Genomic DNA, 24,500 nt, shown 5'->3' with positions numbered 1-24,500 from the left:
CTGACGGGCGATACCCTCCCGAAACGGACGGAATGCGGGGGCGGGGCGGGGCACGGCGAGGCGCAGCAGACAAGGGTCTCGAGTTGGGATCCCTCGTGGGAACAGGATACCGCACAGGAGGAAGAGGAGGAGGAGGAGGAGAAGGAAGGGTGAATGGAAGTGCGGCCGGTCGGAGACCCGCTCCGCTTTTGGCCTCTCGTCAAATTACTGTGTCAGGGCACCCTCGTTCTCAGATAGTGTACGCGGCAGGATAAAAGTTTTCCTCTCTTATACATCAAAATAAATAAAATCTGCATATTAATGGTATCTGAAGCTGTGGCTGCTGACTGATGGAGTAGCACATGGCGTTATCTGTAAATATGCCTGATCATCTGGCAGCATGCTGTACAGTGATCCTATCTGAAGTCGTAGTACGCCAGATGTCCAAGTATTCCTTTTGCTTTTTTTGCAGAATTAATACTTTGCATTCCGCTGTTTTAGATACAGAGAGTATTACATTTGACTCAAGAAATGTGATGAATATTTATGATACAGTGATGAAACTGGACACCAAAAAAACAAAAAAAAAAAAACAAAGTAAAACTGACTTCGCTCGTTTCTTCATTCCAAAGAGAACAGAAGTGCTATCAAATTGTGCATTCACCTTTTATAAAAAATATTATTACCAGTAATAGGAACCATTAAAACGATTGTACTGCCTGAGAAAGTAAACAGTAAAATAATGTAGGTCTACAGAAAATAAAGAAATCCATGTTGACAGTAGCCATCCAGGAGTTCAGAATGACAGTCTCGCTATTCTGTTCATTTCTGAGTGAAAGCCAATTCACAAAGGATCAGATGTCTGTCACTGTACACTGGCCTTGGGCGATATGTGTGCATGTGTGAGAGAGGGAGAGGGGGAGAGAGAGAGAGAGAGAGAGGCCCTGAAAGAGAATGAGGTAATGGTCTAAATGATCTGTCACTAAATACTGTGAAACTTCAAATACTGTTGGTCCAACCATGCCTGTGAAATTATCATGCTACAGTCACTTGTTATTCTTAAAAGGATTGCAGTCAGGACGACTCATATATTTAGCTTTAGGTGCTAACCTATCAGACACGGTACACCACAGTGCATCTCCCCTACTAAACAGAAGAAATACAAACTCCCAGTATATAGAAGCAGACCCAAACAGGTGGCATTTGGGGTGGTGGAGGGTGAGTACAATTCTGTGAGTATCAGCAAGCGAAGCATGCAAAGAGCAGCAGTGGCAATGAGCAGCACTGGAGACGGCTAACGGCGAGTCAGGTGCTCCATTAGTGATGTGTGCTTGTGATTGGTTGAGTATGAGAACATGGACTGATGTGTGCTTGTGATTGGTTGAGTATGAGAACATGTACTGATGTGTGCTTGTGATTGGTTGAGTACAAGAACACGAACTGATGTGTGCTTGTGATTGGTTGAGTATGAGAACATGTACTGATGTGTGCTTGTGATTGGTTGAGTACGAGAACATGTGCTGATGTGAGCTTGTGATTGGTTGAGTATGAGAACATGGACTGATGTGTGCTTGTGATTGGTTGAGTATGAGAACATGTGGTTGCTGAGGCTGACCGATGGTTGGCTGCAGTAAGTTTCCTGACTGATCTGATCTCGCTCTGTGCATTTCATACGTGTTGCTCATTGTTCACTTTGTGGAGTTTCAGTTTAAGTGTGTTCTTAATTGGCTCGGACATTTCTTGTGTGTGAATGATTTTTTAGATAAAAGGGAAATAATTCTGCACACAAATTTAAAAAAAAAACATATTTTTAATAGCTTATTATAAAGTTCACCATAAACATAACACTTAAGGGAGCAGGTTAAATGATCCAGGTAAGACCCAAATCAACTTCCTGAATACAGTCTGGATAAAAGACTGACGCAACAAAGTATGAGAAAAATATCTTGAAAGTTTTCTGGTACCTCAAGCGAGGCACCACTCCACTACTGCGGCCTTTGAGCCACAGGAAGTCAAGCAGTGGTGGTTATACTTCTCCTTCGTTATTCCTCACTGTAACCCCATTACAGTGTCCTCTATTAGACTGTTAATTAAAATAGCATAGCCTACATAAAGGAAGAAAACAAACATAAATTTTGGATATGAACTGTATACAAAATATAATCAACCTTCGTTTTTGATTTTGTGTATTACCATGTATCTGGACCCATTACATTCATGAGGGATTGGTTGTCACGGGGAACAGCTGCATTTGTTGACGGCATGGCAACAGGTGCCCACACCGATATAGAACACCTACGTAAGAGTGTTCCTGCCAGGGCTGTCAGCGTTTGGGTAACAATACAGACCCTCAGCCCCACAGACCAAAAAGCTCCAGGCTGTGACTCTCAATACAGACCCTCAGCCCCACAGACCAAAAAGCTCCAGGCTGTGACTCTCAATACAGACCCTCAGCCTCACAAACCAAAAACCCCAGGCTGTGACTCTCAATACAGACCCTCAGCCCCACAGACCAAAAAACCCCAGGCTGTGACTCTTCCAAAGGACCTTCTGTGTGCGAGGGTAACATTCGGTTGGCCTAGAGGTCATGGGTAAATTTTATATCGAACCCGTGTTCAACGTTAGGGGACAATGGCAAGTCAATCCTACTAGAAGTTTTTTTTCTTTTTTTTTTTGAAAGTTTGTGATTGGATAGGCATTACAGACAATAACTACACAGTGAGTGTGCATCAAGAAAAAGCATATACTGTAGAATAAACTCACAACAATTTAAATATGCCATGTCTTTAAGTCTGAGAAATTGTTATCTGTTTTCTTGTGGGCCATTTTGTCCTAGTGTTAGAAGCCACCAAACTCATTAAGTTGCGTTATATTACATGAAAGCTAAGCACTGTATTTATGAGTTAAGAGGCAAAGCCATTGCTATTGCTATTAGTCTGAACCTAGATGAATACTTTCAGTGGGAAACAAATCATGCTGTACTGAATGTAATCATTAGCAGTGAGTTTCACAGACAGGGATAAAGGATCCTACTGTCTGTACTGGTTCCTAAATGGACATTCCATTTCCATTACTTATTTGAATTGCAGATCAATCGTGTTGACTTTTCGTGTGATAGCGTTCTATAAACTTTGCTATCTCTGCGGAACACTGTCTAACACAAACTGCAGATGGCTTGTGTAGGTGTGCATTATTTGTTAATGAGTTACAGCAACGGCACCAGTCAATATGTCATAAATGTTTGGCTTACCCTGAAAGTCTGCAGTGTCGTGGAGGGAGTGGTCATTGTATATTAGTCATCTGCATGGTTATCAGCAGACTTATCTTGTTTTCCTGCTTGCTCTATCACAGAAGAGGCTTTGTGAAAAGCTAATCAAACAGTGCTCAATGTAAGTGCACAAGTTCCTGTCAGGCATTCAGCTCCATGAATTCCACAGGATCTTCAGAAAAGTGGCAAAGTCTTACAAGCCGAATTCTGCTTCAATTTGAACTTTAATTAGAAATTAATTCAGTTTTTCCTCAGGGCATTACCTAATGAGTTGTTTGGAAGCAAAACTATGTAACTATGTGTGGGGGTGGGGGAGGCTTTGGTTGGCCATGATTACTGTATGAAATGAATGAATAATCGACAGTCATTGACAAGGTGTGTCCTGGCGCTCATTTTCAAGCGAAGGCTTGAGACAAAAGCAAAATTGTTACTGCAAGACAAATCAACCAAAATCTGCCTTCAGTGACAAGCCCACCCCTATAACCATACTGCGCATTATAAGAGTTTGCACTTCCCAGAACTGTCAGCTCGCTGACATCATTCTTTGGGCTGTCATTCGTACAGCTCGGTTGTCCTTCCACCCCACACATTTGTCAACTAGGATGATGAACGCTGCGTTTGTTCTTGTTCGGGGCAGTGAACTTTGACCTCTTCCCTGGCCCATCTCATCTCGCTGGGTGGTGTCACATGCAACCTTCTGGCCACTGGCTTTGTCCGTGAGTCCCCCGGATTCAATAATTCCAATGAACCTCTCATTTGAAATTGAAGGTGAAATGGCACTGAAAGTTCAGAGCTAAGAGCTTCCTCTTAAAACCTATTCACAAAGCCGCTGAGACTTCACTTTTACTGTAAAGTAATGGGGAAAACTCTTAAGTCAAGAGAGAGGGGCTGGGTTGTCCTGGTTGCTATCAGAGGATTTAATTCATCGTAGAAATACCACAGGAGAAGGTACAAACCACGTTGCTATATCCAAATAATGATTTTTAATGAAAATGTAGGCTAAGTGTCACTGATTTAACATTAAACCAAAAATAATATACTGACAATTTAAGTACATATTTTGCTGATTGTCTGCCTCTTATATGTCCAGCAGCCTGTAAAATAATTAGCGAATATGCATTTAAACAGCATTTTAATTATCAGGCTGGAATACCCATGGCTGTGACAGCAACTGGTGTGAGGCTCCAAGAGCCTGCAAACAGAAATGAAAACCAAACTGGACGCGAGAACAGCTTTTACTTCTTGCCTGAGTGTTCCCTGGAAGGAAGGACATTATTGAAGGGAAATTTGGAGTCTGGATCCCTTCAAAAGCCAAAAAAGAACCCTGGGAACATATATGCCTCCAGGCAGATGCAACGTCCCCACTGCTGGACGTTATTCAACTATTCTAAAACTCTGACCCGATTATGAGGTGAATTGCAGCCAATTTTAGGACTCTTCGTGATTTGGTCTTAGCGACCTAGGAGTCCTTTTGACTACCTCCTTCCTCTTAACTTTTCGCAGATTTAGGAGCTGGTTTAAACTCTAAAATGCTTTGTGAATCACTCTCCAAAAACCTAGGAGTTATAAAGTTAGGATTGACACACCCATTATTTTTAAGAGCTTATCCTAAATCAGAAAGTTATGAACTACTTTTAGCCTTAGGATGTTTTGTGAATATTTTTAAATCACTTGGCTTTTTCAGGGCAGTATTTTTGTAAACATTTTTCTCTCTGTTTCTACCATGGAAAGCCATTGTTTATGTGGCCATACACCTCCAAATTTGCAAGGCAGCATGATAAAAATGTTCAGGTTACATCTTTAGAGACACGGAGGAGAGGCGAAGCGGATGTGTTAGGTGAAAAGTGTTTGAAGCGCTTCTTCAGAATGTCCAAACAGAGCATTACTGACATCATTTCTCACTTCTTCCAGACTTCTGCAGTAAATGATCGATGTTTTGGTAGCAGTCTAGTGAGCGCCGCGGCTCATTGGCTATATTCCACAAACACCGCAGCACAGCTTCATTTGTTTAATTCTCTTAAAGGGACAGACTGCTATTTCTGCACGGTTCGCTGCCGTGAATAGCCCCGCGTCTCTGTTATGATGTCTCTGTTCCTTCCTCCTGACCACAGTGCCAGACACAGAGGCGTTTTCTGTTGCCTGGCTCTGTGTGTGTGGACCCAAAGCAGCGGGACAGGCGGTCACAGTGTGTCCCGGTCGCCGCCGTCCGAACGCTCTGGCGTGCCACGCGTCTCCATCGTGTGTCTTTCTGAGTAACAGATCCCAGCGACGCGGTGCCCGTGCGGATAAACGTTGCCAAAATTAACATTGTCCTCACCGCACGATGCCGAGGCGGCGCTGCCGTGTGGACCCACGCTCGACACGCGTCCCGCGACATTCTCAGGGCTGCCCTCTCTGCACCATGCTAAGTCCTCCGAGGCCTTGGAGGGATTGTCACCCAATTACCTCCAACAGATGACAGACGTACAGCTTAGGCCGCGGAGTCAAAGGTCGCAAGCTCGCCGAAGCATGCGCTTCCTGCAAATTACTTTGAATTGGATCCATTTGATCGCCATTTTCACAGTCATCGGTGATGATTTTAAAAAATAAATAAAATTATTGCTGTATATGCTATTTTCTAATCCTAATATTAACTTTTTTTTTTAATTACATCTCTCTACTTTTCAGTGTTAAGTATGTGCTAAAATTTTCAGCTCTGCTTTACCTTAAATATTGTAACATTATTGTTATTTCATAATAGCAAATATGTTTTTTCCTGTATTTTGATGCTAAATTTGAATAGGGAGAGAACAGATCGAGAAAATAGTTTTCATTACTAATAATTACAAAATCAAGATATTATTGAATTGAATTACTACAGATAATTAAAACATTATCTTTGCTGTATAATTTCGTGCTGTGCACCCTTAATTGCACTGGAGTTCACTGCATGAGAACGGACACCTCTCGTCCTGCCGTGTGCGGCATGTATCAACACCGGAAACCACAGTTACGTGACAGAAACGGACATGATTTGGCACGCAGATGTGTGTTCAGACACTTGGTATAAATTACCAGACATGGCTGTCATCGCCTCAGGACACGGCATGAAATTTTCAATTCCACGAATTAACTAGGGATATCCGAGTCCAGAAATCCCTGATCACAGACGTGGCCCGGGAGTGTGCAGAAGTTTCTGGAAATACGCACGGGGAAACGACCACTCATGACCTCTTTAACGCATATTTTCCAGAAACTTCGCTTTTCATGCAGTGGTTGCGCTCCCATTAACGCAACCCGCAAATAGTATTAGAACCCATCACGACTTTGACACGTACGACTGCCGTGATTCAGCTCCTACATTTCCCATAAATTACATAAGGTCCATAAACCGAGGTCGCCTAGCTGGAGATCAGAGGCAGCGTAGCTCCCAAGCCCGGGCTCACTGAAACCCATGCCTGCTTCCGCGTAAAAGGATACTCCGGAAAAGAACATCCACGGGCCAGTTTTAGCAGCCGGCGGTCTGAGGTTACCGGCAGCGTTTCCGCCTTTTGGGAGGACCTGGGCAAGGAGCCTGAGCCGTAACTGGACTCGCACACCCCGCCGCCCAGCTCAGCGATCCAGAAAGCTCGGCCCCCTCGAAATATTAGTGGAACATTCGGGCCCTTCTCCGTGACTTCCGGAAAGAGATCCCGGGTCTTGATTTAAGCCCGTTCCATTTTTGGTAGCTTGGTGGTGAAACGCTGGGGCCTGGGAACTTGCACTGAAAGAAATGCATTTCATCTGACGAATGCTGGACATATAGCTAGCACAATTTAGTATGTTTGTTGGTTTTTTTAACTTGTAAATGAAACCACTGGTGCACCTTTTTCATCATAATTCAGATTGTCAAGATTTTAGTTGGGCCACATGTGTTTGTTAATGTGTTTCTTCATCATTACTTCACGTTAACAACTACATAAGTTAATGCCAATTCATGGGACCTTATTGTAAAGTGTTACTAATAACTATAAAAGGATGAATGTGAAAAGTCTTTAGTATTCCAGGGGAAAGGAAAGGGCTTTTAAAAAATTTGACAGTTTGCCGATCCCTTTCCTGGATGAGAACTACCCAACCCTGGGACCACACTTGTCAGCAGGAACATGGTTCCTGTCTCCGGTTTAAAAAAAAACAAAAACATTTTAATAAAATACAAAAGTACAATAATCAACGCTGATGAGGTCGTCAGAATTATTCTTGCAATGAGTATCGCCCTGGATACTGGCACCTGTTTGCTTAAAGAAATAATAACAACGGTACAATCTGTCGGCTGCGTCTCTCACACGGAGTGCTTTTTGGCCCAGAAGTGCTAGCCGTAGTGTTCCAAAACTCATGAATCTTGCGTTTTTTTCCCATGCCGGGATGGTGAGGCCTCCCCTGGGCCATGTGTGTGTATTTTTGCGTGAGTCTCTTGTTTGAATTGGCACCATCATTACGTTTCACTTCCAACAAACACAGCACACTTTTGGAGATTTCTAAATGAGACACTGTGACTACTGTGTGTGAGAAATGACCAATAACACAAACATATAATCATTATTAAAATTGAAATGACTGATGCCACATTATGTAACATTCCATCCATTATCTATACCCGCTTGTCCTGGTCAGGGTTTTGGGGGGGGGGTTGCTAGAGCCTCTCAGCATGCATTGGGCGGGAGGCATGAATACACCCTAGACAGGTCACCAATCTATTGCAGGTCACACACACCATTCACTCACAGAGTCATACCTATGGGCAATTTATAATCCCCATTAGCCTAACCTGCATGTTTTTGGACTGTTGGAGGAAACCGGAGTACCCGGAGGAAACCCACGTGGACACAAAGAGAACACGCAAACTCCACACAGAAAGGCCCCAGCCAGGATTCAAACCCAGGACCTTCTACATTAAGAGATTTTAAATGCATACAGTGAACATACAGTATGCATCATGAATTCATCAAAGGAAAGTTACTTTCAGGAATTTAAGAAACTACATTTGATCATTTTGAGACAGACCATTACAAAAATCCAGTATCCCTGGAATCAAAAGACACTGACTGAATGATAATATGGTATTCTCAGGGCTTGGATTAATTGTCGCTTGTTCAAAGCCTTTTGCTGCAATGCTGACCTCTGCTGGTGGTAAGCAAGCACTGCGCCACTGAAACGGATCTCTGATGCAAACAGGCGGTGTGTCAAATATGGACACAACACAGCCTCTGGGTTAAATTAAATATATTTGCACGTGAAACGACAAAGTCAAATACGAAGTGAACATTTTTCACACGTGGCTGGCTTTTTTCCACGTGTGAATGAAATTTTCCACATAGATGTGAGAAGGAAACAGGTGACTTGAAATGTGTAGTATAGGTTGCCCTTTTCTACCCTTTCTTCTCATAAGTGGGATCATTTTTATAGTTCACATGTGAAATCCTCACGTTTGGCGTTTACAAGTGATTTTTATCGTAAGGGTCGGGACAGCAGTGTACCTCTCTACCTTCCGTAGTAATCAAAATCCTCTACCTTTCCCCATCCACGCGTTAATTCTAATGACAAAGGATTGGCCGTTACCTGGGTGATACGGTCTTGCCATTGCGCTCTCATTAATTGCTACTTGGGTTGTTAGCGATTAGTGAATCTACTGTAGGCCTTCTCTGGTTTGTGTCGTTTGGAAACCAGTGTGACACTCCTGGGAGGGAAATGCGCAGGGCACACCGTTGTCTGAGACAGAGAGCGCACCCAAACAAATATGAAATAAAATAAACGGCACATTCCCCCTTCCCCCTCACGGGTTCTGGGCAAAAACAATGAACTAAAACAACGAAGACAAAAGAAAGTAAAACAGAGCGACAACTATTTCTGTTCGCCGCTCTGTAGCTGGACTGCTGTCCAGCAGACCAGCTCCTCCGACTTTTCAGTAGCGGCTAACTTTTCCTCGTCTTAATAAAAGAAACAAAACAGAAATTAACCGAAACTCAAAGAAACATGCCCTCGGTGTTAGCTCCCGGTCTCGACCCCGAACGGTGGACAGCACCACACCTTTAAGCACCTGGGCTGATTAGCTAACGCAGCCCAGGTGCGTGTGCTCCCTCCACCAGCCGGCGCAGCTGAGACCAATCCGCCTCTCCGGCGGACCGAATGCTAGGCCTACACAAGCCAAATAGAAGAAACGTAAAGCCAGAACCACATCAAACTCACCAAGATGTAGCGACCTATTGGAAATAATAACAACAGCTCGTGGCATATAAAACTGATGTGACTGTCTCAGCCGTTTAAATGCGTTGGTTTTGGTTTGGGTGAGCGTGGGGGGGGTAACCAGAGGAGAAACTGTACTTTTTTCTTTTTTTTCTTGCTCCACCACAAGGTGTCACTCATCCTCCAGTGTTCATCTCCACAACGTCCATTTTCAGTTTTACATTTCATAACACACGTCTGAGTCACTTGCCTCCAGTATTTACATAGGATAATGTGGCTTATTTTTTTCACACATCCTACTTGCCCACACTTAATTTTACAGTTTACACAAACAACCTTGAAACATGTCAGCACTGAAGAAGGTCATATGTGGATGAAATGTGTATTTTTTCCTGCTTTAAAAAAAATGTTGCCCATATTTTCACCCAACTTGGTATACATCATATTGTGTCTGTTCCTGTTTATCTTTTCTTTTTGTTCTGTGGTCAAGGCCTAGCTCGTACAGACAGACTATGTGCACCTTACTGACCACAGCATGCGCAATGAGAAATAATCATCCCACCAAATGAGATTGCTTCCTGGGTGAAGCTTTTCCAGTTCTCAAAATTGAAATTTCCATAAGGAAATATGAGCCAGTGTTACAGGGCCATCATTTTCTGCAGTGCTGGTAGTGACGGACAGCCAGCCAAAGCATACACCTCTCTAGGACACACAGGACACTTCAAAGGTGGTGGCTCTTTCGTTAGCTATAGTGGGCAACAGCGTACTTCAGACTGACTGAAGGGCTCTTCCCAAAATAAGCCAAGTCAAACAGGCCTGCACGCTGCCTTCAGAAGATCTCCCCAGCTCTTCCTAATGTGTTTACAGTCAACATCGATACGACCACCAGCCCTCCCTTGTGGTCCTCAGACTAACAAGCTCCTCGTGCTCATTAGAGGGGCTTAGCCACGGCCGGGATGTGGCATTTAAGAGATGAGGCCTGCAGATGGAAAGGAGTGAAGCCCAGACAGCTGACTGAAGCTCCAGGCCAATTAGCCGGCGTAGCGAGAGCCGTCCAGCGCGCCACGAGGGAGCGAGCTGACACTTCCTGCCGCCGCGAAAGGCCCAGACACCTCCGTGCGCCGCTGGATCAGATTACGAAAAACGCATTTGACTGTCAGCACCCCGCCCCAATCATCCCGCCCCGACACACACACGCACGCTCACGCTCGCGCACCGCACACATACATCACACAAAGATAGGCCACGCGGTCTGACATTTACGCCGTGCAGTCATTTTCCAATTCCGGAGTACAGTGCGTCGAGCACATAAAGACGTGACCGGAGAGAGAACGGGAATCCGAAAAAGACAGAACTGAACACTCCAGGACGAAGAAATCCTGCCGTTTTTAGCAGTGTCCTGCGTGGTTGAAGGAGTTTTCGGAATGTCTCCGAAGGTTTTCACAGAAAAACCATTTTAGATATGCAGCCACATTAGGAAAACATTTTAAGCTAAGATCACTTACACACACATTCACACACTCACATACTCACACTCAGTCACACACACACACGCACACACACATCTACTCACACATATTCACACACTCACATACTCACACTCACACTCAGTCACACACACACACACACACACACACACACATGCACATACATACACACAGACTCTCACTCTCACACGCAAACACACACACACTGTTGCTAGTAAGCCTTTGCAAATTACAATTAACCACAGTGGATTTTTCTGTTTCAAGGCCTCCTTCTCACACAGATGTGTGGCTGTATTCTGATGCTGAGTGGGTGTATGTTTGCAAAAAGCAGAAATATCCAAAGGCTTGTATTGTGTGGTATTCTTTTGGTGAAGATCTGGTCAAAGTATGTGAAATGTTTGCAGCTGCTGCCAAGCGATCTTCTGCAGGACGGTCATAAATAATGAAATGTATTCTCTCAGGCCGATGTGAATCGGCGTATGTGCTGGGTTTTTATTAAAGTTACATTGTGGATAGAGGTACATTAAAATATCATTGAAATACCACCATTCAGAGTGTCAGGAGATGACTAAATTAGCATCAAAAAATCACAGATGCAGAAAATTGTACCTTTGATACTGGAACTAGGTTTATGTTGAACAGGCAAACTAATGTTAGATCATTTACCATAACGTAAACAGCATTCAAATGTGCAGTATATGTCCACTGTTTTCAGAAAGAAACTAGAACAGCCCTCAGTTCTCTTGTGTTGTTGCAGATAATGGTAGTTCATTTTTTCTGATAATACTGTGCAGTTAAAAAAAAAAAAAACTGTTGAAAAACACCGCACTGAATTGTGGGATTGATGGTGACTTTGAGCATAACTTCCATTCCTGGGGAGTTGAATCTCTTGTCACTTCGCAATCATTGTTTTCACTTCGCCTGCCTTCCTTCAGTTCAAGTTCTATCTGATACAAACATCCTAGATGCCCAACAAATCCAGAGTGTCACAGTTTGTACCACCCTGCACCAATAAGCCACAGAACATCCATAGCTTATCGTTATTGTATTACCTATCGCTGACGGGCCAGACTGCTGGCCCTTTGATTGAGTACGCTCTAGGTCTGTATGCTCTCCACACCTGCTCTCTGTGAAGGATGGAGGTGACGCTCCCAAAGTTTATAAATGAAACAACTGTCAGAGGCTAGACCTTCACCCAGCAGCTACCTGCAATGCCAGCGCTGTTTTCTACACACGAGTGATGAGATTTGCCCAACAATATATCCACAACAACCACAACCACCAACACAGCCACCACTACAACATCCACCACACCGACTACAATAATCACCACCAACACAATCGCCAACACAGCCACAACATCCACCACCACAACCACCAACACAGCCACCACCAACACAACCACCACAACATCCACCACCACAACCACCAACACAGTGACCACAACATCCACCAACACAACCACAAATACAGCCAGCATTACAACATCCACCACACCCACTACAATAATTACCACCAACACAACCACCAACACAGCCACCACTACAACATCCACCACCACACCCACCACAACCACAACAACCATCACCTCCACAATCACAGCCGCACATTTATACAGCACTTTTCTCAAAAGTCAGAGTACTTTTTACAGTGATGAGGAAGAAACTCATCTCTGTAGCACCCACCTGGGAGATGCACAGCAGCCATTTTGCACAAGAATGCTCACCACACATCAGCTGAGGTTGAAGAGAGTTATATTTCTATCAGTGCGATCCTTTTCTACTCAAGACTGAATTAAAACTAGGCACTTTAAATCCAAGTAATATTTCAAGAAGTCATTTATTGTTTCCATCTTTGTAACAATACAAAAAAAGTGAGCCCAGTCATTACTAGTTTACCAACTTTCATCAATGAAATTTTTAATGCGTTGTAAAGAAGAAATAAACTACAGTGCCATACGTAAGACAAACACTTTTCCTACTGAATATATTCTAATCATCAGACAATCCCTTGTTCACAACAAAGAAAACATTTTCAACAGTCCCCAGCCAATGTTCCTCTCGAATGCTCTGTGTAGCCTCGTTAGCTCCCAGGGCTACACCTTCGCACAGCAAATAAGACAAATTAAAGTCCACCGAATGTAAGAAATTACACTGTGTGCAGCAAGTCACATCAGAACACATAAATGACAAACAGTAATATTCAGTATCTCAAAACATTTTTTGTCCTTTGTTCATTGGCAAAATAATGTAAAAAAATGTGTTCAAACGAAATGTCAAGTGTATTAAAATAGATTTGTAAAACACCGCACAGTTTTTTCCCGGAAATATTCAGTTTGACAACACCTGGGATAGACTCCCATCATAGAACACAATTTATGATATGGTTCTAAGTATGTTCCTTTTTTTCCCCTCCAAACACATAAATCCACACATATGTCAGCATCTCTCCAATGAACCTTCAGCAGGGTTCGTACATAACTGTGAATGAGGCTTCACGAACCCCAAATTAGGCGGAGTCATCATGTGTCATCAGTGACTGACAAACAAATCATAGTGCTTTTCTGCAGATAAGCCTTGATAGCTTCATACAAGTCAACGATTGAAAGCATGTGATAGATATAATAAATACATAACTATGTAAATGTATTATTGTGTGACATCCAACCTGATAGGCGTTTTCCTTCCAATCACACATACCTAACCTATTATTCGTTTTGAAAGAATAAAACGTTTTCTGCGGCTTGCAATGTGACTTTTCAGCTACTGGTCGTGCATTTGCATGATCTGAAATCCGCGCAGAGATGTGCACTTTTAAATCAGGTTAAAATTAGATAAAATCTCAAGTTGGCATGGAAGTAAATGTGAGCACGGCTAACGCCCAAATCCGCGCAGGAGCGTGATTGATAAACGACCTCCCCGGAGAACTGAGTAAGTGACAGCTGACATTGACATTCTGGCACATTCGGGACTTGCTGGATCAAATATGCACGATAGGATGTCAGAAAATCATTACCCAAGCCGGGTAAAATGGCCCGATGTGAAAATGATGGCATGTTGGCTCTGACCGTCCGCATGAGCATCAGCAGCAAATGCACATTTGTGTTCGGCTTTTAAAAGGAACTGTGAAGGGGCTAGTTATCCAGTTATTTCTTTCCAGACAAGATTCGACAGGAAAGTTCCAAGGCTCAGGTTTGTTCTGACAGGATCCTGTGTACGGGGCATAAAGACAGCTTCTTTTTTTAAAAACTTTGTTCTAAAATTTGTGGCTCAATGACAAACATGACATACTCAGAAAACTGTGTGTGTAAATCCCTTAGAGTGATATTTAAGAATACCTGTTATGTTAATTTTAAGGAATGTATATTTTGAAATACATTGTATAAGCTGGAGTATGTAAAAATGTATGGTAAAAATCATTCAAGGCGAGAATGGCAAGGAATCGTAACAAGGAATCAAAACTCAATAAACTGGCAGACACAACGCTCAGCTTCATGTGGTGGGCTAATCTTTCAAACATTAACGTGATGCATACAATCTTTCGCAATAACAGAAAAGATGCATACTAATTTATATGCACTGATATGAATCTATAATCATCAAAGTTATTTAAAAAATTAAAAAAAAAACATTTTGTGCATCTGTGGTAGTGCCTGCATTATTATTCCAGCGATACTCAACTCCAGGTCCTGTGGGTCACAGTGTCTGCAGTATTCGCTCCAACCATACACTACACCACCAGATTTCACAAATGAGCTTACCTCCTGAACCAAGGAGGTAAAATAATTAGTGAAATCTGGTGGTGCAGTGCATGGTTGGAGCAAATACCTGCGGACACAGAGTCCCACAGGACCTGGAGATGAATAGCCCTGTTCTATGCAAAAGTGATCATTCTTGTTTTTATTGGTGCACAGCTTTATGGAAACATAAACTGAAACATTTCAAAAAAATGTCCAAAAAGTAGAATTATTGTCTGTGCTGCCAGGCACATTGTATCAGCTGAATTTGCACAGAACAAGCAATCATTTAAAAAAAAAAAAAATCAGCCAATGAATATTTTAAACATCATTAAAAGTGACAGCAACAGAAATAAATAACTATACCATAACAGCTTTAGTTGTCGAGTAGCATGCTACCTTTCTGGGCCCAGGGAAGCTGTTCCAGCAGTTTGTGCCAGAGCCCGGGGGTGAGATCTGCTCTTCTGCGTCCCAGAAGCCTCGGTTTCGCAGGATCCCGGGCTACAGAAATCCACTGGTCTGCATTTAAAATCCCTCCAAGACAAATCAAAACACACAAATCAAGCCGTCTCTGAACGTCGCTGAACACTTTAAAAGTTGTTTACACCATTCAGCATCTCTCTTGTCTTTCATTGATAAAAAGGCAATGTCTTTAGGGGTGAAATTAAAGCTTGGCATGGTAGCAAAAATGTTTTAAAAATGTAAAAAAATTGTACATTTTTGGCATATTTTCAATACTGATGAATGAAAGTGAAATATAAGAATGGAAGAATAAATGGTGTTCAGCTCGTTGGAGATGTATACTTTAACACCATGTGAGTGTGTGATTCACTAATGTTGAAAAAGACAGAAGATAGAAAGAACAGCGAAAAACAACACAACATCTGTACAAAGACCTTCAAAGATCCTTCAAAAACTCTTTTTTGCATTATCAACAGGCATTGAAAATACTAAACTCTTCACACAAAAAAATGTAAATTCTTTAGCTTCTTTAAATTCTTTTTTCCAATTTCAACTATATTAATACTGTGAAACGTTATTCTCTATTTTGTTTGAAGGCTCATAAGGTTCATACATATACAGTGAACAAGCTCTTTTACCTGAATTCATATGGCAAACACTGTTCATGGGAGAATAAGAATGAGCTTCTCAGATATCAATGTATAGTCCTTTTCTGTTCTGCCGTTTATTTGCAACTACCATAAAAAGTCATTCCTTTCTCCCGTATTGTATTCAAAGCAGTTCTTATTACCCTTGTAAAAAAAGAAAAACAAAAAAAACAATCGCCTCACAGAACACTTATTTTCATAAATCTGTGGCATTCTTTTATATTCATAAATACATTAAGGCCAAGTACATTAAGAAATAAGAAATAATAAAAACAATGAGTAAAAAAATCTCATAAGCACTGAAGGTGTTGGGTTTAAAAAAATATTACTTAGGCAGGAGTAGTTGTACGCCGCGTGTGTTTTTCTGTAATGGCTCCTCGGAAACCTCACCGGGTGAACAGCGGTGTTTTGTTCAGACAATACCTTCAATGGTACTTTTTAAAAAAGAAAGTTGTTGTTGTTTCGTTGTTGTCGAGATTATGCAGGTGATGACCAGCGTTTCGGCGGGTTTGCCGCCAGGCTCACGGTGGTCAGGGGGGTGACGGAGGGGGCAGTTTGGGTGGGTCAGTTGTTGCTCTGCTTCTGGGGCAGGCTCTTCTGCAGTAGCATGGTGCCGCCAGCAGGGTGCGCTGTGCTGGTGGGTTTGATCCAGGGCAGGGAGAGCAGCGAGGTGCCAGTGGAGGTGGTGGTGGCCATCATGGTGACCTGGATGACTTGGTCGCGCTGGATGAGGCGGATCAGGGCCTTCAGCCGCTCCAGGGAGGCCCGCGTGTCCTTCTGCCGTCCCAGAAGGCTGTGCTTCAGATCCACGCATTTCTGAGAGATGGACGAGAGGTGTAATAATAAAACTGAATTTAACACGTAAACACTGCTGTCACTCATCATCTGTGCTTAATTAATGTCAATTACTTTATCAACTTTGATGATCGAGGTGGTGCAAATTGGACAATTGTCTGAGAAGTGGCCTGACAAAGAGCCTATTGCGACCCCTAGCTGTCGGAGGACTGAAGTGCAGTGTGAGAAAGTGTAAACAAACTGGTGGCCCAAAATATGATGCAGGACGAAGTTAAATGACGTTAAAGACAGCGGCTAAATCATACATGTTCTAAGAACTCCCATTCTGCTCCCATTACTAATCGTAACCCCAGACAGTGAGTGTAAAAAATGCAGACCTGATTCAGGGTATAACTGGGGTATGAAACCTGTCCATAAAAATGGTGTATGTCTACTGCTTGTCTTGCACCAGAATGTGTGCTTGGATGTGTGCGAAGGTAATCGTAGGGAAGGAGTACCGCTAGGGCCTGGGTAAGCTGCTGGTCCTGCTCTTCCACGAGCGTGTACTCTTTCTTCAGCTCGCTGTTCCTCTTCCTCAGTCTCCTTCTCTCCTCCTGCCGTACTGCAGATAGACAGAGCACAGAGAAATCAGTACCTCCACTCAGTCACCAAACACAGGGACAGCACAGAGAAATCAGCGCCTACACTCAGTCACCAAACACAGGGACAGCACAGAGAAATCAGTGCCTACACTCAGTCACCAAACACAGGGAGAGCACAGAGAAATCAGCACCTCCACTCAGTCACCAAACAAACCCGGAACACAAGGAAATTCCCTCTAACACCAGAGTACAGAATCCACCCTGGTACAAACTCACACAGAGTGAAAGAGAAGCACCACTTCCATTCAGGCTCCACACAGACACTCTGCTCATGGTTACAGAACTTAACATGTAGCTATAGAGTACACACTACTCTATTACTGAAGCATAGCATTGCACTGTTGTTTACCTGTTTTGTGTGTTAAGTATGACTGGATGAAATTCTGTGTCCAAGGCGTATCATCTTTGTTTAGTACCTTGAAAAAGGGAAGAAAATATATTTATGAGTTTAACAGATGCAAAAATAGATACTTTTGACAGCATGACCCCATAATCACATTATCACAAGTGGTGCAATCATTTAGGATGCACATTCACAGTATGTTTGAATCATGGATACAACAGAACTTTTGCACAGTGGAGCAATGCACAGAACAGATAGCCATCAAGTGATCTGAGACTGACTCACGTGAAATGCAGTGCATCTCCAGAACTTTCACATTTGGGTTGTATATTATATTTATACTATATATACAAGTTTATTATATGTATAATCAAAAGAACAGCATTTAAGCTTTGAAATGATGGCACAATTATTTAAATCATCCAATTTTTGATAAAGATGTGCAACTTTGAGTTGTGAGGCACAGAGTTTTAAAGCATGGAACTTCAAGTTAAAAAAAAAAGGCATGAAAAGTTCATATGTGAAATTGTCAGCCAAGATGTATCCCATCATCCTCCTTGAGAGGCACGCAGCGGCAGTTTCCCGGGCCAAACGCAGCCCAGAGGTTCTCCACAGACTCCAGATGAGACCCCCACCTTCCTCTGGCAGGAGGGGCAGTGCCACGCGCCCGTGGGCGGGGTCCGGAGGGGCGGGTGCAGGCAGGCGGGGTGGTAGGCGCGGGCACAGCCGTGGCACGGCTGCAGCTCTCCGTCCTCCTTACACACGGCACAGTGCTCGTCAGCCGCCAAGTCCTCCTGCCACACAGAGCGGACACGGCTCAGGAGGCTGCAGGTTCACATCCCGGCTCTGACACACACCCCGTAAACCCTTAAACTGTTCCAGAAAACACTGACTTTTTGTATCGTGTACCAAAACCTGTGCCTCATTCCAGTGGGAGTCACAACTAAGTTTGAAATATTTTATTAGTATCTATGAGACAGTAGCACAAGACACAGTGCTACCATACAAGTGGCAGCAAATATGGAGGGAAACCCAATCTAACACACACACACACACACCCGCCTAACACACACACACACACACACACACACACCAAGGCTAACACACACACACCAAGGCTACAGTCACACGATACACACGCACACACACACCAAGCATGCAGTCACACTACATACCTCATACACACACACACACACACACACACACACCAAGGCTACAGTCACACGATACACACACACACACCAAGCCTGCAGTCACACTACATACCACAAACACACACACACACACACCAGGCCTACAGTCACACTACATACCTTCCAGTACAGATCCTCAGTGTCTAGCATGCAGGCAGGAGGCAGAGAACAGGTTAATAGGCAGCAGTAAGTTTGGACAAGGGGGGGGGGGGCACAGGTAAATTTTGACCGGGGGGGGGTCACAGACGGGGGGGAGAGGGAAAGCCATGCGACAGCTCTAGGAAAGAACACTGAAGCAGCGTACACTAAGAGCACGGATATGACAGAGGCCTACAAGACGACTCATTTGACTTATTTATAAATCCCCTGTCCTAATTATTTTTCAGAATATAGAGAAAAAATATACCTGGGTTCTTCAGGTGTATTTTTAAAATATGTTTTTGTCTCTATGCTCTGTCCCACACTAACTGCACCTTCTCTCTTTTATAAGCTTTGACTGATGCATGCTGGAGACTATATTTCATTACTTTTCAAAATACTCCAGTCATATCCTTTACTTTTAAAACATGCACGTCACTGCTTTTGTGTGTGTGTGTGCGTGCATGCGTTTGTGTGTGTGCACCTGTGTGTGAGTGTGTGTATGTGTGCATGTGCGCGTGTGTGTGAGTGTGCGTGTGTGTGTGTGCGTGCGTGTGCACGTGTGTGTGTGAATGTGCGTGTGCGTATGTGTGCGTGCATGTATGTGTGTATGCGCGTGTGTGTGTGTGCGTGCATGTGCGCATGTGTGTGTGTGCATGTGTGTAAGTGTGCATGTGTATGTGTGCGTGTGTGTGTGTGTGTGTGCGTGCATGTGCGCATGTGTATGTGTGTGTGTGTGTGTGCGTGTTTGTGTGTGTCAGTGTGTGAGTCTGAAAATAGTCACAATTGTCATACTGAGCAGCTGGGAGATAAAGTCTCTCTTACCTCTCGCAGGCGGGAATAGTTGGCTGTTCAGATAATGCGCCATGAGTCTCTTCCGCTGTGAAGCCAAAACAGAGAGGAGAACATCAGCACACCATGTGACTCAGCGCACCAATACACAGATCTGCGTCAAAAGTGTTCTTTCTAAGAATGCGGCTGACTACTTCATTAGCTTATCTGTAATTGAAGCACTAGCACATCATTACTCATTTCCATCAACACTCCCATACAATGCAGGCACTGTTGTGTGTGTTTTTTTCCCCCTCAGTATAGGAACTCCATTTCCCAGAATGCCTTTAACCCTCCACTCACCTCAGGCTCAAACAGGCCACTGTAGGCCGGATTGGCCGTGGTCCGCCTCTTCCTCTCCTGTCTCTTGCTCTGGATCTCTGCAGGTCACAGAAGAGTCACACGCCACACAACAGAAAGATCCCGTTAACCCTGACTACACGCGTCAGAAAATGGCACCCACAATGCACAGCAGGCTGAGCCGTTGCACATCTTACCAGAACCAGGTTAGCGTAACACCAAAAAAGGCAACCTTCACTTCCAGCAAGAAATGGTTCAGCTCAAGCTGCCAAGCATGTGTATCTCTGCCATATCATTTTATCTTAAGATCTGCACATACTCAGATACACTCAGGTTTAATATGTATTAAACACTAAATGAGTAGAGTCTGAAAATGTTTATATGTAATATATATAAATGTACTGTATAGGTATGTTTTATTTGATGGGCTGTGATATTCTTGTTAGTGCGTAGATTCCCTCTGTGTTTGTAATAGTGTGCATATCTGTATTTCTTTTCTATAATGACGTGGGGGAAAAAGAAAATTTCAATATTGGCCAATATGTTTCAATATGTTATGACAAAATGTTTGCTATTCAGAGAAATGATTCCCCTAGCTCAATCCCAAGCGTTGTAGCAGACAAAATAATTACAAAGAGCCAGGAAAAATTTTAGATTTAACATTACAGCTAAACTTGCAGTTTGCTCTGCGTTATATTAAATGCTCGATCTGACTGCACTTCAGGCTGACAGGCTTCACCGCTACACGCATGACACACGCATGTCGAAATCACTCTAACGCCGGGAGGCTCTCACCCCCACACGCATGACACACGCGTGCCACTCACCTTCCAGATGTTCTGTGGTCACGAGGCCGAGAGCGACCATGAACGTTATTTTCTGTTGAGAAGAAACAAACTGTTTCAGTAATATCTTTTACTGTCTCTACAACTGGACATTCACTAATGAGGGTAACAAAACTTACTGGCTACGAGGAATAATTTCATTGCCCTGTCTGCGATTCAAACATGCATCATTACATTACAGGGTCCATGTCCTTCACCACTGTACACACTAGAACCTTCAGAAGCCTCTACTCTATGTGATAAAAGAGGGGATCCATTTTAGGATAAGAAGCCTCCATCTTACCTCCTGGTCCTCCTCACTCTTCTCATTGGCTGGAGGAGATAGTATGGGCGTGGTCTCCTGGTCAGGGCTGCCGGCCTCTGGCTCGGGGGAGATTTGGGAGGCACTAGGACCCTGGGGCTGGATAATGATCACCTGAGGACAGAGAAGCCGACAGGAGCACAGTCAGTAGGTAAGGTCTGCCAGGAAGAGGGATCCAAAATTCTAATTTATATACAGAACAGCAACCAACATCAAATCAAGTCAATTTTTATTGGTATAGCACTTTTTACAGAAAACTGTCACAATGACGGTCACAAGTTAAAGAACTAGGCTTGAATCTGGGAGGTTGCGAGCTTGATTCCCAGATGGGGTGCTGCTGGGGTGCCCTTGAGCGAGGTACAGCACTTCCCCTGAACTGCTGCAGTAAATATCCAGCTGCATAAATGGATTCAGTGTAATAATGTCAGCCGTGAAAGCCACTCTGGACAAGCGCACATGCTGTAAGGTAATGCAATACACCATAACACAGTTAGCTATGCTTCCATGCCAAAAACAATGCTATTGACCTTGTACCTTCCTACATCTTGTAATGCAATCTTATTGGCTGGAGAGTGCCTCCTGGTGGATTATGGGAGACTTCAAACAAAAACATCTTCCCAGACATCTGAAAGCCAATCTAGCAGTATGTATCTTGAGTATAGAAGCAAATTGTTAAAAAAACAAGCAATAACTTTAAAAAACATGAGTTGAAAAATAGAAACTAATACATTTGTCTGATGAATGTTGCAACGAATCTCTCCCGTAGATAAAATCGGGGTTGTAGTGAAGCTGAGTTTGATTCTAAGCTGCGTTGGTGGTCATTTGAGTCCAAGTCATGTCCAAGACGGTGCAAGATTGAGACCAGATCAATTTGATTCCAGTGAGTCTGAGAACACACAGCCTAACCAACAGCAGAACACTGCCGCCAGAGCATGCACGCACTCACACTGGATCTCACTGGGGCAATCGGCTTCTCAAGCCTCTACCTTTATGTGTGAATGCACCAGCCGTTCTGCTGACCTGCACTCACTTCGCACACAGGCTCTGTATTATTTAGCGTGTATTGATGCAGCCGAAGCTAAAGGCTCAAACACTAAACCACGTTCAAACTTGCTCCACTTCGCTCCGATCTGGCCAGCACCCTGGGACCTTTGGTGTGAGGTGCGCTATATAAAAATAAAACCGATCGACTGATTGAAATAATAATTTTCATGGGCATTAATAGGCATTGTAATTTGAACAACTGGGATAACTCAGAGTGCCAGCTCTGCTAAGCTGATGTTAGCTGTAGCACAGTGAGCGGGGTAAACCAACCAGAACCTGACCTTGCTGTCGGGACTCAAGAGCAGCGGATGCACCTCCATGGTCTCCTTGGCGACGGACGCGGGACCCGCGGGAGAAGTGGAGATGATGGCGTAGGCCACGCCCGCCCCGCTGATCTGGGCGGGGGTGGAGGTGGCGGCGGTGGGGGGCGGAGTCTGGGGATGGGCCAGCCCGTTGGCCAGCTGCGCGGGGTCGGCGCCGGAGGGGGGCGGAGTCTGGGGATGGGCCAGCCCGTTGGCCAGCTGCGCGGGGGCGGGGCTGTGGGGGAGGCCGTCTGGGATCAGGGTCTTTGGCCGAACCTGGGGGTGAGGGGCACACAGGGGGGTCACAGACATGTACACAGGCTGGAGACACGCCCTGATCAGAAGCATTACTACTGTGCTCAGGTATATGTGTGTTCAGGTAGAGGTGTGTTCAGGTGAGCTCAAACCTGAGGTAGCACCGTGGGCTTCTGCACTGGCAGGCGGGTCAGGGAGTGGACCTGAGGCACCTTAATGGGCCCAGCTGTGGGATGTCCCAGCATCTGAGAGAGAGAAGGGGGGGGGGGGTTAAAGAGAGTCCTGTAGATTTTCACTCCAACCCTAACAAAGCTACACCTCACTCAACAGCAAGAGCAGGGCTGACCAACCCTATTCCTGGAGATATACCGTCTGGAGGTCTTGTAACTTAATGGTCACAGGTTCAATACCTGAGCAGGACACCGCCATCGTACCCTTGAGTGAGGTACTTAACCTGCATCGCTTCAGCATATCAGTATATATCCGGCTGTATGCGATTTAAATGCTATGTAAGTTTCTCTGGATGAGAGCGTCTGCTAAATGCCTGTAATGTAATGCCTGTCTGAAAACCACAGCAGACTACAGTGATGTCATGAAGTACGCCCTCGTTCAATTCTGTGGTTTTCTTTCATATTAGGACACAACTCACCCTCATCTAGTCCTCACACAGCAGATAATCTAACCCTGCGTGGCGCGTAACACACACAGATTTAACTTTGTCATTATTTATTCAACCAAATATAAGTCAGCACGCAGAAGCCGTGCGTTAAAAAGCAAGTGCACCTGTACCGCTCCCCTATCCGTTAAGAATATCATTTGACCCAGGTGCAGCTAATCAAGCGCACACAATTAGGAGTAGTAACAGTATTATTCAGGGAACAGGGAACAGCAGTCAATATAATTCTGTTTTTTTTTTCAGCATCTCATCCAGGGAACCATGATGAATAAAGAACAAAACAGGCCAAAGTCACAGTTTTTTCCTCCAACATGAAACCCCTTTTGTTCTGTACCACTGCCGTTGAAAAGGTGAGAAGGAGTTAAAAAGCCCATTCCCATGGTAACGGCCGAGAGAGCCTTCTTACACCGAGGGCATTTATTTTAGTAATTGCTCCATCTCTTTTATGAGCTGAAGTCTCTCCACTTAAGACTCCTTCAGCACAAACAGCGAGGCCTTTGAGCATCAACCAATCGCAGCACTGACCACCTGATTCCTCCTCTCTTCCATCTCTCTCTTCTCCCTCTCATCCTTTCACCCTCCCTTCTCTCTCTCTCGCTCTTACTCTTCATTTCTCTTCATTTCCCGCTCCCTTCTCTCTCTCTCTTCCTTCCCACTCTCCTCCTTTCCCCCTCCCCTTCTCTCTCTCTCTTCCTTCCTTCTCTCTTCATTCCCCACTCACTTCTCTCTTCTCCCTCTCTTCCTTCCCACTCTCCTCCTTCCCTCTCCCTTCTCTCTTCTTTCTCTCTCTCTCCTGCCTCTCCTCCTTTCCCCCTCCCTTCTCTCCCTCTCTCTCCCTCTCTTCCTTCCCACTCTCCTCCTTCCCTCTCCCTTCTCTCTCTTCTTTCTCTCTCTCTCCTGCCTCTCCTCCTTTCCCCCTCCCTTCTCTCCCTCTCTCTCCCTCTCTTCCTTCCCACTCTCCTCCTTCCCTCTCCCTTCTCTCTCTTCTTTCTCTCTCTCTTCTGCCTCTCCTCCTTTCCCCCTCCCTTCTCTCCCTCTTTTCATTTCCCCCTCCCTTCT

The 24,500-nt window shown here is 44.3% G+C and overlaps 1 protein-coding gene across 1 annotated transcript in view; it reads right to left on the bottom strand.

Moving 5' to 3' along the window:
* Nucleotides 1-12,752: 12,752 nt before the first annotated feature.
* LOC135258763 (PHD finger protein 21B-like) overlaps nt 12,753-24,500 on the bottom strand; it is a 46,610-nt gene continuing 34,862 nt past the window's right edge. Inside the window, exons 3-13 of the mRNA XM_064342323.1 lie at nt 22,918-23,010; nt 22,490-22,786; nt 21,147-21,278; nt 20,846-20,897; nt 20,022-20,098; nt 19,713-19,767; nt 18,870-18,892; nt 18,192-18,350; nt 17,563-17,629; nt 17,070-17,173; nt 12,753-16,593 (exon numbers count right to left, since the gene is read on the bottom strand). Coding sequence (XP_064198393.1) covers nt 16,342-16,593; nt 17,070-17,173; nt 17,563-17,629; nt 18,192-18,350; nt 18,870-18,892; nt 19,713-19,767; nt 20,022-20,098; nt 20,846-20,897; nt 21,147-21,278; nt 22,490-22,786; nt 22,918-23,010 — 1,311 coding nt within the window. The 3' untranslated portion in view covers nt 12,753-16,341. The remainder of the gene's footprint in view (nt 16,594-17,069; nt 17,174-17,562; nt 17,630-18,191; nt 18,351-18,869; nt 18,893-19,712; nt 19,768-20,021; nt 20,099-20,845; nt 20,898-21,146; nt 21,279-22,489; nt 22,787-22,917; nt 23,011-24,500) is intronic.

This window comes from Anguilla rostrata, chromosome 7 (genome assembly GCF_018555375.3).
Source record: "Anguilla rostrata isolate EN2019 chromosome 7, ASM1855537v3, whole genome shotgun sequence".
NCBI lineage: Eukaryota > Metazoa > Chordata > Actinopteri > Anguilliformes > Anguillidae > Anguilla > Anguilla rostrata.
Note: the sequence above shows the minus strand (reverse complement) of the source record. Positions and strands in the feature narration are given on the sequence as shown.